The sequence below is a fragment of the Rhineura floridana genome, chromosome 8, assembly GCF_030035675.1.
Source record: "Rhineura floridana isolate rRhiFlo1 chromosome 8, rRhiFlo1.hap2, whole genome shotgun sequence".
NCBI classification, from domain to species: domain Eukaryota; kingdom Metazoa; phylum Chordata; class Lepidosauria; order Squamata; family Rhineuridae; genus Rhineura; species Rhineura floridana.
In genome coordinates this window covers 22,280,357-22,293,129 of record NC_084487.1, presented here as the reverse complement: position 1 = coordinate 22,293,129, position 12,773 = coordinate 22,280,357, and the positions used below count along the sequence as shown (strand labels likewise).

Here is a 12,773-nt window from a genome sequence, read left to right as displayed (position 1 = left end):
GCCGGAGGTGGTAATTGCCTTACTCTACTTAATGGTAGGGCAGGCCCTGTTAAAGGCAGAAGAGTAAGTTAGGCTATATTGTCTCTTGTCAGTTGACTACCTTAAACATGCTAAAGGCAACCCTTGCCCATTCATTAGATGCAGAAAGTTGTACAGGTGTTTCCAGTAGAGGCAGTTAAGTGTTGAGAGGATTAGGCCCCAATTAATCTGCACCATTATCTTCTTAACCAAATGCCAATTAGTCTGCAGGAGAATGAATGAGCTTATCCCTGAGTTTGCTCAGCATCAGTGAACTAATTAATAAAACTTGAGTGAAAACTGGCTTCCTCAAGACTAATCTGTATTCCAGATTGTTAGCAATCCAAGGTCTAGTCAATTGCTTGAATTATTTGCAGAGGTTGGTGTCTCTCCAAGGGGCCCTCCCATATTCCCGCCTGGACTTTTCTAATTCGTCAAGAGAGAACATGCAACAATCTCTTTGGTTTCTAGCACTGTCAGTGTGATGGCTTTCTTCCCCATTTGGTGTATAAATAAACTGAAGAAGGGGGAGGGGGCTATTGTAGCAGTGTTGGGCTGGTTTAGTAAGACATTTGTGGGGTATCTAGAGACCATCTTTAGACAACAAGTGCACACACAGAACTGTAAGTTTCAGTTATGCTTTTGTGATCTGCCTTTTGCATCACTAACAAAGGTGGATGTGTGTTGTGATGATGGCTACTATGAAGCTTAGAAAGACTTAGGAGCTCTTAAGGTTGGTATAGCTGGTCTATGTTCTCCAGTTTTGAGGGCTGATGTGTGTGTTTTTTTAGTTAGTAACTTTAAAAATCTGTCAGGTTCTCATTTGCCTTATTTCAGCCAGTAATCTGGGGGTTTGTTCATCTGTTTTTATCACCCTACATCAATGCCTCCATAAGCACTCCAATATCTTCTCTTGCTTCCTTTTCATCATGGAGTGAGTTAATGGCTAATGGAGAATTACCAGCTCCTGATGAAACCACAGAAGTGGTGCTATTCTTTAAGGTTTTTGTTGAATAAAACAAGGCAATGACCTGTGGGAGGGGCTTGTTATCTCATAATGAAGCCTATTTGCTATCAAGGGAGGGGCTGTTAGTTGGGAACATAGCAAAGTCTTAATTTGGGTGCAAAGGAGAGCGATGGTTGCTACTAACTACTTATGATTGCTGGGAATCTGAAGTTACACAAGCAAACCATAAGGGTATATCTCTACAACAGACTTAACGGTTTTAGTTCTCAACTGAACACAGAGGCCTTTCAGAAATTATATGAAACTAAAATCACAGCACTCCTTGGGAGTCTGTTGTTATAGCAGTTTCCCACAAGCTGTCTGTACCCTAAAAGGCTTGGAAATGGCAGTGTTAGGGAGATGCCCTAGAACTGTTGAATACTAGAACTTAGCTTTTGGGAGGAAGGATAGGGGGCTCTGAGCAGCACTGGCATAAATCCCTCCCCATCTACCTTAACTCTGCTATGGAGGCTAATTGGAGGGAGGAAAGCTTTTATGGGGTGTGTGGCGATGATAGAAGTTCTACCTCTTTTCTTGAAATGAAACTCGGTGTATTGCTAAATTCTCATTGGCTAACTGCTCCCCTGGTTTGTCTGGAAAGCATGGAATTATGGCAGTTTTCATAGCATTAATAGGTAGGGGAATGCTGTACTTAACTACTCAGACTTGGAAAAGAATGTGCAGTAATAGGTACGATAGAACAGAACTAATGCCGCCGTAGCTATGGAATAGCTTGGACTATGGAGACACAATAGCTTTTCAAGAGCACAAAATGTCCCCATTCAAGCACTATCTTGTAACTTGGCCTGGGTAAGGTAGCCAGATGGAAATGGGGCTCTTACACTTTAATAGTTGCAATAATTTTCTTCACAGCTATTAAAGATGCAGGTACCTTGTCCCCAGCTTTCATCTGTCCACTCTGTTTACATCTCAGGATGCCGACAATTACCGCAATTTCCCAAGTTTGTGGCTCAGTTTGTATCTTAAACTCTGCAACCAGACCAGTAATTGCATAGCTCTTGTACTAACATGAGCATGGTAGAAAAGGCAAGAAAGGCCAGCTAAGTCTGTTGACTCTTGAACAGTGTATGGTAGCTGCACCTGTTGGGTTTGTGTCTTCCCCTTCTGTATCAATAAATAGGGGAAAGCTTCATCTGTTGAATTTCTGCCTGTTGTGTTGCTGTTCAAAATGTTCCATGCTGGGAGAGAAAATAGGCAAACTTTTGGTGGGAAGAGCACATATTTTCAGATTCATCTCCTGACCGGTAGGCCTAGCTTTGTCTTCACTGGCTTCTGGGACTCTGAGGCACTTTCCTGACTGGATGTCAAGGCAAGTTTGGAGCAAAGGGTCTAAATCGCCTTCCTTCGTAAGTAAGATAAGGGAGGCTTTTGAATGCCAAACTCCACACCAGGCAGTAAACTCCTGGCTTGTGTTATAAAGCCTTCTTGTGTCACATATAGCTACAGAGTTATATTTATGGTCTTCTAGTTCAGAGTGGTGTAGTGGTTAAGGTGTTGGACTATGACCTGGGAGACCAGGGTTTGAATCCCCACACAGCCATGAAGCCCACTGGGTGACCTTGGGCCAGTCACTGCCTCTCAGCCTCAGAGGAAGGCAATGGTAAACCACCTCTGAATACCACTTACCATGAAAACCCTATTCATAGGGTCCCCATAAGTCGGGATCGGCTTGAAGGCAGTCAATTTCATTTTCAGTTCAGATCACACGATGACTTCTAAAAGTGGCGAAGAAAGTATTCCAGCTCCTGAGAGTCAAAAAGAAAGCGTTCCCGCTCCTGAGAGTAAAGAAGTAGTACAACAGGTATGGTTCTTGTAAGATCAATAGGTAGCATTATCTGTTAACTCTGTGATACTATACTTTGCCTTCAATGTTTCATTAATAGGCAGGATATGTCTTGGCGGCATTTGGGAATGTTCCCTAACTAGCTACACAGATTAGTGATGGTGACATTGCCTGTTAAGTGCACAGCAGTAAACTCTAGTTTCACTTTCCTCTCTGTTCTGTAGCTGGGAGCTAGACCCAGGCATGTACCAGAAGCATCTTTGTCTTGGCTCTAGCAGAGTTCTCAACCATATTCAAGTGCCTGGATCTGGAATTATTATACTGTTGGGTACCTGTGGATCATTCAGGCTGGGGAATGAACTGCTGGGAAAAGGATAGGGCTCAGGATTCTTTTTTCCTCCACTGCCTGCAGTTCTGAATTCCTTCCCCCTTGCCTTGCTTCCCTTCAGCTGTGAAGAAGCAATTCTCCTCTGTGGCTGCAAGTGCTCATTTAAAGTGGACTTGGTAGGCAATTGGATAACAGGAAGTGGGGTATGGCTTGCTGCCCTTCTCCAACAGAAGTGTCTGCTAGGCAAGCAGTCTCTGGATCTTCCAGCCTCTTCAGTTCCATGGCTAATGGATTTGCAACTCTCCCACCCCCTCAAGATGGACTAATCCCACCTGCATTTGAGGGATGGTAGGTGGGTGTGCCATCCAGAGGTTGGCTTCTGGTGGAATATTATTTGCAAATTCAGTAGGTGCTTTTTCTCCTGCTTTCAGATTGGGCACAATGGATATCTGTATGTTGGGCATACTATTGCTTGTGTTTGGGGTGATTTTAATATATGCACTCATATTTGGCTGGCTTAAGTGTACCCACTGGGGGAGAATGTGAAAGCCTGTTCATTTGCTCTGCCATGGTTTTGGAAGCTAGTATAAAAATGGATTGAATGCTTCTCTTGGTATGTCTGCTAATGTGGATGGCTATGGATGGCAAACTCAACTCCCCCCAGCCCCAATGAAACTGCAGGGCCCCACAGTATCTATTGGCATCTTTTTAAAAACAAAAAATCCACAGCAACCACCATGCAACTTCCAAGTGATGCTTGCATCATGTTGAGTGGAAGCTGCAGTTTGAAGGTCCAGCTGGCATCTTAATAGCACTTGGGTACTCCTACTCCCAAGTTTGGAATTAGAAAAAAAGGAGCAAATGAGAATTGGAGTAAAATGTGAGACTCGTGAAGATGTGATCAGTTCTTCTAGCTTAGTGCCATCTGCTTTGAATGGCAGCTGGTGCCCCATAGCTCTGGCACGGGACCTTTCCGGCACTCATGCCAGGATTGTGGAGCCAGACAGTACTAGCATGCAGGAAGCTTTAATTCCTGGCATTGCCAGCCACGCTATCCAAAGGGTTTAGCTGGCAAAAGATGCCTGCAACCTTGGAGAGCCGTGGCTAGTACAAGCTGATAACATTGGATTGAATGGACCAATGACTTGGCTCTATATAAAGCAACTTCATAAGTTTGTGCTCTTCGTACAAAGTTTGTGCTCTCCCATTGACCTATGGCAGCGTTGAGTATCTAAGAATGGGGAAAATAGGCAAGGCAGGCACCTTGGCATGACTGTTTTATTTTTAAAAGCTTGGCAGTTCATGCACTTTGGCACTAAACTTGCTGTGAAAACCTCAGTGTTGAGTACTAACATTATATCCAGTTTAAAACTAAATCGAATGCGTATAGCTAGGTGCAGGCTGTTGGTACACTTTACTGATGTTCTCTTGCCACCACTCAAGGATGTACTCAAAAGAGCTACCAGTTTGCCTTTGGTAAGCTCTACCTATGGTTTGGCTGCCTCTGCTTACGCCTCGACCAAAGAGAACCACCCCTATGTGAAAGCAGTCCTGGATTTGGCAGAGAAAGGTGTGAAGCATGTCTCTGATATTGCTGTGAGTGGTGCTCAGCCTCTTCTGAATAAACTTGAACCACAAGGTGAGTATGTTACACGGGAAACGTTTTGTTCTCAATAGCCTGGTAAATGTGTGGGCTGTGTTCTGAATGTCATGGATGTGCCACAACTAAAGAAATCCTCTCTGTAGTTGCAGTAGCAAGCCGCTATGCCTCCAAGGGCCTGGACAAGCTAGAGGAGAAATTGCCAATCCTTCACCAGACAGCTGACCAGGTAAATGGCAACCTACTCACTACCTTCTCTCGTTAGCATTTATTTAATTCCACTTTTGGAATACTATCACATCCTCTTTCGCAAGAGATCCCCTAGTAGGCATTGACCTGTCAGATCTGTCAATTTCAGTTCTGTGTTTCTCATTTATTGATACTTGCATTCTAGTTCTCCACATTTCTTCAGCAATTTGCTAATTTTTATTTTAAAAAACCTCATGAAAACTCTCCAGCATTTGAGTGTGAATTTCTCCTAATAAAAACACTTTTGTGGGCAGTTTTGACTAATATACACATTTTTGCAAGTGATTTCTCATAACAGAATGCATTTCTGTAATTTCCACTCATTATTCATTTTTATGCACGCTTTCCCCTAATATATGCATTTTTGTAAACATTGATTGGCAAACTGCATAGCAAAATTTGAATGAGGGTAAACTTTGAAAGATGGCTGTGTTTCTGCTCTCATTGTTTCAGAAAGTGAGAATTTGCTAGATTTGGCTTCAAATCCCAACTGACCTGAGTTTTCCCACCCCTATCCCTACTGGGGAGTAGTCATGGCAGGAAAACACACAGCCTGGGAGGGGTGATAAGTAAGGCTGCTCAACTGGTGGTTTGTCCTTAGGTCCTTTCTGATACCCAAGAACTGGTGTCATCAAAAGTGGCAGGCGCAAAAGAAGCAGTAGCCAAGGCTGTGCAGGATGGCAAAGAGATGGTGGTAGAAATGAAAATGGGCAAGATGGCCCTGAGTGGAGCAGAAGCAGTACTGGAGAAATCTGAAGAACTGTTGAATCATTATCTTCCAATGACGGAGGAAGAACTAGGTAAACTAAGAGCAGCAATCTAATCTACTGTGATCCATGCTATGCTCGCAGCCTTAAAGTATCCTAGGTGTCTGTCCAGGAACCCACTACCCAAACCACCATATCTTTACTTGAAGTATGGGGGAGATCATGCTTACTTGGATCATTTCCACTTCAGGTCCCACCACCTTCTGAAACTTAAACAGGTAGTTGCTGGACATGAGGGGCCTTCTTGGTAGTGGTGCCTGCCTTTGTCATATACTTCCTAGAGAGGTGCAATGGATTGCATCTTTTGGGAGCTTTGCTTTGAGTAAAAGCTTCTTTCAGGGGCATTGAGTAAACACAACTTTATCCCAGACTCCTTTCATGAATCATCTAACTGTGAGATATTAAAAGGTGGTATAATATATTTTCAATTTTTTAAAAAGTCAGCTGCCTTGAACGCTTGGCTAGAAATGTCAAGAAAGGAAGTAACAACAACATTTAAATGTGTTCTTCAGCCAAAGTTGCAGAATCTACACCAGAAGGAGTGCACACGACCCCTGAGACTCGGGGATACTTTGTGCGTCTTGGCTCTCTGTCAACTAAGCTCCAGCATCGTGCCTACCAGTATGCTGTCACCAAGATAAAAGCTGCCAGAGATAACATCACAGAGATTTTCATCCAACTGCGGCAAGCTATTGGACAGGTAGGGACTTCACCATCGCTACTTCAGCATCAACCATTACAAAAAGATGTCTGTCTCCTATTTAAGTATTTGTAAATGTTTGTGTTCCTGGTTGACTAGTTACAATCTACAATCTAAAAATATGGCTTCCTAGGTTTGTTCATCCTAGCAAGGGACTGCAGACTTGATGAACGGAAGTCTTAAGTATTTGGTCTCTGTTGACTGTGTATTAGAAGGAGCTATGCTGAGGCATTGGGGGGGGCACAGGGCCATCTACAAATTTGCATATGGAGATTTAGATGTATAGATGACTCTGGGCAGATTGTGATATCAGGTTCCAGTGCAACTAATTGTCCTATAAACAGAAAAAACATTAGAGGTACAGGAGATTCAGAGCCTGGTGCAAAAGAGCCAAGAATCGGGGCTGCTAAGAGAGCCAGTGTGGTGTAGTGGTTAAGGTGTTGGACTATGACCTGGGAGACCAGGGTTCGAATCCCCACACAGCCATGAAGCTCACTGGGTGACCTTGGGCCAGTCACTGCCTCTCAGCCTCAGAGGAACGCAATGGTAAACCCCCTCTGAATACCGCTTACCATAAGTCACCATAAGTTGGAATTGACTTGAAGGCAGTCCACTGAGATTGACTGAAGCCCCTGGAGGATACTTTGAAGGCCACTACTAGACTTGTGCTAGTGGCACACAAGTAGTAGTCAATGTGGTGCCCTTCAGATGTTGTTGAACTACAGCTTCCATCAGTCCCAACGAGTGTGGCCAATGATAAGGGATTATGGAAGTTGTAGTCCAAAAGTTTCTGGAGGGCAGCCCACATTGGCTACCCCTGTGGTGGGCAGTCTTGTCCTGCCAAGGATGCTGCAAGAAGATGCTTCTTCTAGGGCATATGCCTTGTTAATGCAGAAACTGAAAAGGCTGCTGCCTAACACTCTGCATAAACTACATATGCTTCAGAATGTGCCCTGGAATCTTCTGCAAATTTTCAGGGTTTTCTGGGCAGATAAATAGAGAAATGCTGACCATTAGGAAAACTGATTAAATAGAGGTGGAGCATGGCTTGCATAATCGCAAGATGCTGAGTTTTGAGGATATAGCAATGGCTGATAACCTCTTGTGACTCACAGAACAGTTGCCATGTTCTGATGTCTATGCCACAAAGAAGCCCACATAGTGGCAAGATGTGAAAATATAACTGTCAAACTGCAAAGACACTACTTTAAGAGCCAGGTGAACCATTAGTTTCATACAAGATGTGTAAAAATAAAATAAAATAAAGAAAACAAAGTATTTAGACAATTGCTGGCACTAGATAAATATGGTTGATTGCATAAGCAATCCAAAATATGAAGTTATAATATTAGACAGGTGCCATCTCTGTTTTTTGGGCACCTTCCTCTTCCAACGAGCCTTTTATGTAGATACCTTTATCCCACTAAGTATTGGAATTGGTTTTTAAAGATGTTTTGTTCTTTTTAAAGATGTTTCTAGTGTTTTATCACCTGTTTGCTGCCCTGGGCTCCTTCTGGGAGGAAGGATGGGATATAAACTTCATAATTAAAATAACATAAACTGTTAAAATAAATGTGAAAGCTAGGAGGTGAGCCTATGGCAGTATAAGATTAGATATCTAAACTCTGCAACTGTACTGTTACCTTCACATGGCAAGAAGCAATCATGTAAACTTGCTGGTGATACCAACATGCAAAATGTGAGGGAAAGAGATCTTAAACTTGGGTGATAGAAAAAAGTATATTTCAGTGCCCAGGGACCTTGAAGGGGTAAACATAGTTAATTGTGGCTTTCTACTCTACCTTTAACATATTCATCACTGTACTTAGAGGGTAATCTTAAAACTTGATGACATAACAATTAATGAAATGAGATTTTAAAGATGGCATTTTAAAAAAAGAAAAGAATGCACCCCCAAGGTTAAACAAACTATTTTCAGCTGAAAGTTAATCTCAAGGTGAATACTAGATATATCTAGATGGGTGGTATTTAACTAACTTGGATGGCTTTAAAAGATGTTTAGACAGATGAGTGGAGGATAAGGCTATCAGTGGCTACTAGCTGGAAGCAGTATGCTTCCAAATACCAGTTGCTGAAAAAAGCAGGAAGGGAGCTTTCTCTTGCACTCGTGTCCTGTGTGCGGGCTTCCCATGGGCAACTGGGAGAACAGGATGCTGGACTAGAAGGGCCTTCTTGTGTTCTTATCTGATGGCTATAATGACAACCCTTTTTATAGCTATAGGTTTTATTATCTTGGCTATAGCTTATTCTAAACTGTTCATGGCTTTTCCCCCTTTAGATAGAGGATACAAAGCAAAGTGTTCACCAGAAGCTTCAGGAAAGCCAGGACAGGCTTCGTCAGGTACAGTTATCCTGCTGTCTCAAGTGACACCAAAGATGTAATGTTGGTGGTTTGACAGCTTGTCCTATGAATGTGGAGCTTTGGTTGAAGGATGAAGATCTACTGGCTTGTTCCTTCTAATTGCAGATAGAATCTCAGACCTTGGCCATGTCCTACCACATCACCCAGCAGTTGCAGATGGCTTACAAGAACCTGATTGCCAGCATCCAAGGCCTGCCTGCAAACTTCCAGCAGAACATCCAGCTAGCCTATCGCAACATAGAAGAGCTTCATGCTTACTTCACCAAAGCTCACTCTTTCAAAGACCTCTCCAACAGCGTTCTAAGCCAAAGCAAAGAGAAAGCACTCAAGGCCCAGGAATATGTGGATGACATCTTGGACTATGTGGTGCACAATGCTCCGCTATCTTGGCTGGTTGGCCCATTTGCCCCTTCTCCTAAGAAACCTTCTGATGTTGTGGGGACCACAGAACCCAATGATTAGAATGAGGAAGTCTTGAAAGCAGCAGTGCCAAAGGAGAACTTGTGACCTGGAACCCATTAGAGGGGCTGGAATTCCATCTCCAGGCACTGATGGAACTTGGAAGAGCACCTGAGACTACTGCGGCATTCACTGGAAGAGCTGAAGCTAAAGTAACCAAACTAACATTGACTGAGCTGTGGCCCTGGACTTTTAGGTGGAGTGGATGGCTCTACTTTTAGGAAATCAGTTGCTAATAAAAGCATCCCTCTCCAGGGCCTTCAGACTGGTTTGTTGTGTATTTATACCTTGGCTCTGATAAAAATATATATTACTTTGACTATGACTGGAATAAATCGTTGTTGCACTCAAATCCTTGTCTGTGTGAAGTCTTGAGCAATAGGTCAACCTGGGTATGTTTAGTTGATGGTGGCAGTACTCCATGCAGCTAGGTCAGAATTTCTCATAACAAACCATCATAGTTTGGGTTAAAGGTTGCCTAGATCAGTGGTTCCTAACCTTTTTTTCTCCTATGGACCACTCAAAAATTGTGAAGGGTCTTGGTGAACCACTTAATGATTTTTCTGCCTGTTGTAGCAATTGTAATTTGCTTTCCTAGATGCTGTGTGATTTTTTCATTGTATTTTTTTATTTCTTATATTGCAATTTATTGTATTGTCATTTTTGTTGCCTAGATTAATTGAGCTCTAGAGTTGTAAAAATACAATTAAAATCAAAACCAATATTTCATGTGCACGTGCCGTGGACCACCTGAATGAATCTTGAAGACCACTGGCTGATCTATGCACTGCAGTTTGGGAATCTTTGGCCTAGATGACAGTTAGCCATGTTGGAAAGTGGAGTTGTGGTATCAGATGATGGGGAAGGAGAAGAGGTCATAGAGAACCCTCGTCCTAAACATAAAAGGGTTGTATAATCTGGGAAAGGCCATAGCTCAGTGGTGGAGCATATGTTCTGCCTGCACAAAGTCCTAGGTTCAGTCTCTAGCTCCTCTATATTGTTTCAGCTGCGAGACAGATAGAAATGTCTAGCTGGGCCTTTGATCTGGTTAAGGTTAAGCAGTGTTTTAATGTAGGTTATATACTCCCCCCAGTAGGGGGAGCAGTGTGCCTCTGAATGCTAATTGCTGGGGCGGAGGTCACAACAGTGGTACTGCATTTATGTCCTGTTTGTGAGCTTACCATAGGCAACTGGCCAGCCACTGAGAACAGAATGCTAGGCTGGATGGACATTTGATCTGAGCCAGCAGTATTTTGACCATGGAGCAATGCATGCTAACTTTACCATGGAGTAGGCCTAGCTTTTTAGAATGATTAATTTTGACCTAATTAGGGAGTTGAGGTTAGACTTTTTTGTCCTCCCCAAGTAGTAGTAGTAAGTTTATTGCAGGCCGTAGGCCATCGCAGCATAGATATAAATACAACAAATATAACAATAAAACATCAAGATTTCAAAAATTATTAAAATTATCAGAATCAACAATAAAACTTTGGCATTTACAACTATTATAGCGCAGAATGCCAGAATAAAACCTTAGTCTATAAGGTCTGTGTTTAAATCATAGACCTATCATTATTAGACTACCGCGATTGTAATTGGAGTGCTACCAAGTTTATGAATACACCTCATTTATTTCTGTGAACCAATGGTGATCAAAAATTTTGATTACAGATTAGACATGCTTTTACTGCTTTGAGATTTCAATCTATGCCCAATGCCATTGCAAACGGTCGATACCATCAGACAATATATGAACAAAGATTATGTATCCTCCCCAAGTATTAATCCTCTATAGCTGTGAAACATTCTTATCGGTAAAGATGTGGTGGTCACATTGAAAATTACAGGTGGAAGTAATTTGGTAGATGCATAGCTTGGAAATTTTACTTTTTTTGAACTACAACTCCCATCAGCCCAATCCAGTGGCCATGCTGGCTGGGGCTTATGGGAGTTGTAGTTCAAAAAAGTAACTTTTCCAAGCTCGATGTATTGAAAGTCTGGATAGCTAAAAATCTTAACTTGGCCATCTAGCAGGAGCACTGGTTACTCATTTGCTGCATCCTCTGCTAAATAGCCTATTAAGAACTGGGCATTTGGAGTAGGCTTTAGTTGTTGTTGGCCTACTTCTGTGGCTAGGCCTTTTTAAATTGGGGTGTGGATCAAAAACAAGATTTGGTTTGGACCCCACTTCAGGAGACCAACATTCATTATTTATTATATTTATATTCCACCTTTCCTCCAAGGAGCTCAAGGTGGCGTACATGCTTCTCCTCCCTCTCAATTTTATCCTCACAACAACCCTGTGGGTAGATTAGGCTGAGTGATAGTAACTGGCCCAAGGTCACCTTGCAAGCTTCATGACTGAGTGGGGATTTGAACTCTGGTTTCCCACATTGCTAGTCTAACACTCTAACCACTGCACCACACATTCAGTCTGAAGCACTGCAGATGCTCTCCAGCTCAGGGTTCGAACTGGAATTCTGATTTGGGAAAACAAAGCCTCACACCCTTCCACCATTATGAAAAAATAATAAAAAGACCACAGCTGTAACTTGTTCGCACTTTGACAGAAGTGGATGAAACTTGCAGGAATATTAGACCACCTCAGTGGACATTTGTCGCATACAGTGGGTGCAGGATTTTTGTGCTGGGTACCATTAATATTTGACCCGTCCTCCAAAGGATGAATTTTTCAGGCATGGTATAAACCACTTCCAGAGCTTGGCAAAGTTACTTTTTTTGAACTACAACTCCCATCGGCCCCAGCCAGCATGGCCAGTGGATTGGGTTGATGGGAGTTGTAGTTCAAAAAAAGTAACTTTGCCAAGCTCTGACCACTTCTGTTGGAATGAAAAATTTAGGAGGATAGTTGTAGGGGTTTTTGACAGGAGCAGCCTTTACAGTTCAGGGGTAGTTAAGAAATCACCATCTGCTTTATAAGCAATGTGAATGAAAATGGCTGCCAAATAGCAGCAAATATGCCCATTTTTTATTAAATGATTAAATTTTATTTTATTAAATTTATATCTCACCCATCCTCCGAGAAGGAGCCCAGGACGGTGAACGAGTGATAAAACACTAAAAACGTGAAATACACAGATGCAGACTGGGATAAGGTCTCTCTATAAAAGGCTTGGTGACAGAGGAAGGTCTTCAGTAGGTGCTGAAAAGATAACAGATGGTGCCTGTCTAATATTTTAAGGGGAAGGACTTCCACAGGGTAGGTGCCACCACACTAAAAGCCTGCTTCCTATGTTGTACAAAACGGATCTCCTGATGGGATGGTATCTGCTGGAGGTCCTCACCTGCAGAGGGCAGTGCTCAACTGGGTATATAAGGGGTGAGAGGATCTTTCAGGTATCCTGATCCCAAGCTGTATAGGGCTTTATACACTAAAACTAGAACCTTGAACTTAGCCTGGTAGCTAATGGGCGCTTGGTGCTAGGCAGGGTTTGTGTG

General features: G+C 42.7%; 1 protein-coding gene across 4 annotated transcripts; it reads left to right on the top strand.

Moving 5' to 3' along the window:
* The first annotated feature begins 325 nt into the window (after positions 1-325).
* On the top strand, positions 326-9,666 carry LOC133390262 (perilipin-3-like). 4 transcript variants are annotated; one of them, XM_061638518.1, is made up of 8 exons: positions 326-397; positions 2,741-2,846; positions 4,600-4,795; positions 4,903-4,985; positions 5,607-5,805; positions 6,285-6,472; positions 8,772-8,834; positions 8,961-9,666. In XM_061638518.1, exons 2-8 carry the CDS (start codon positions 2,754-2,756, stop codon positions 9,315-9,317), a joined length of 1,179 nt encoding a protein of 392 aa, XP_061494502.1. In that variant the 5' UTR covers positions 326-397; positions 2,741-2,753; the 3' UTR covers positions 9,318-9,666. The 4 variants fall into 4 exon arrangements, with proteins under 4 accessions (XP_061494502.1, XP_061494500.1, XP_061494498.1 ...); XM_061638516.1 differs by lacking the exon at positions 326-397 and adding an exon at positions 532-641; XM_061638514.1 differs by lacking the exon at positions 326-397 and adding an exon at positions 556-641 and having other exon boundaries at positions 2,746-2,846.
* The last annotated feature ends 3,107 nt before the right edge of the window (positions 9,667-12,773 follow it).

Bases quoted from the DNA above. Each gene is read 5' to 3' on its own strand.
- LOC133390262 (XM_061638518.1), top strand. From the start codon at position 2,754: ATGACTTCTAAAAGTGGCGAAGAAAGTATTCCAGCTCCTGAGAGTCAA. The intron at 2,847-4,599 runs GTATGGTTCTTG...CCACCACTCAAG, and splicing joins GTAAAGAAGTAGTACAACAG to GATGTACTCAAAAGAGCTAC. The intron at 4,986-5,606 runs GTAAATGGCAAC...GTTTGTCCTTAG, and splicing joins TTCACCAGACAGCTGACCAG to GTCCTTTCTGATACCCAAGA.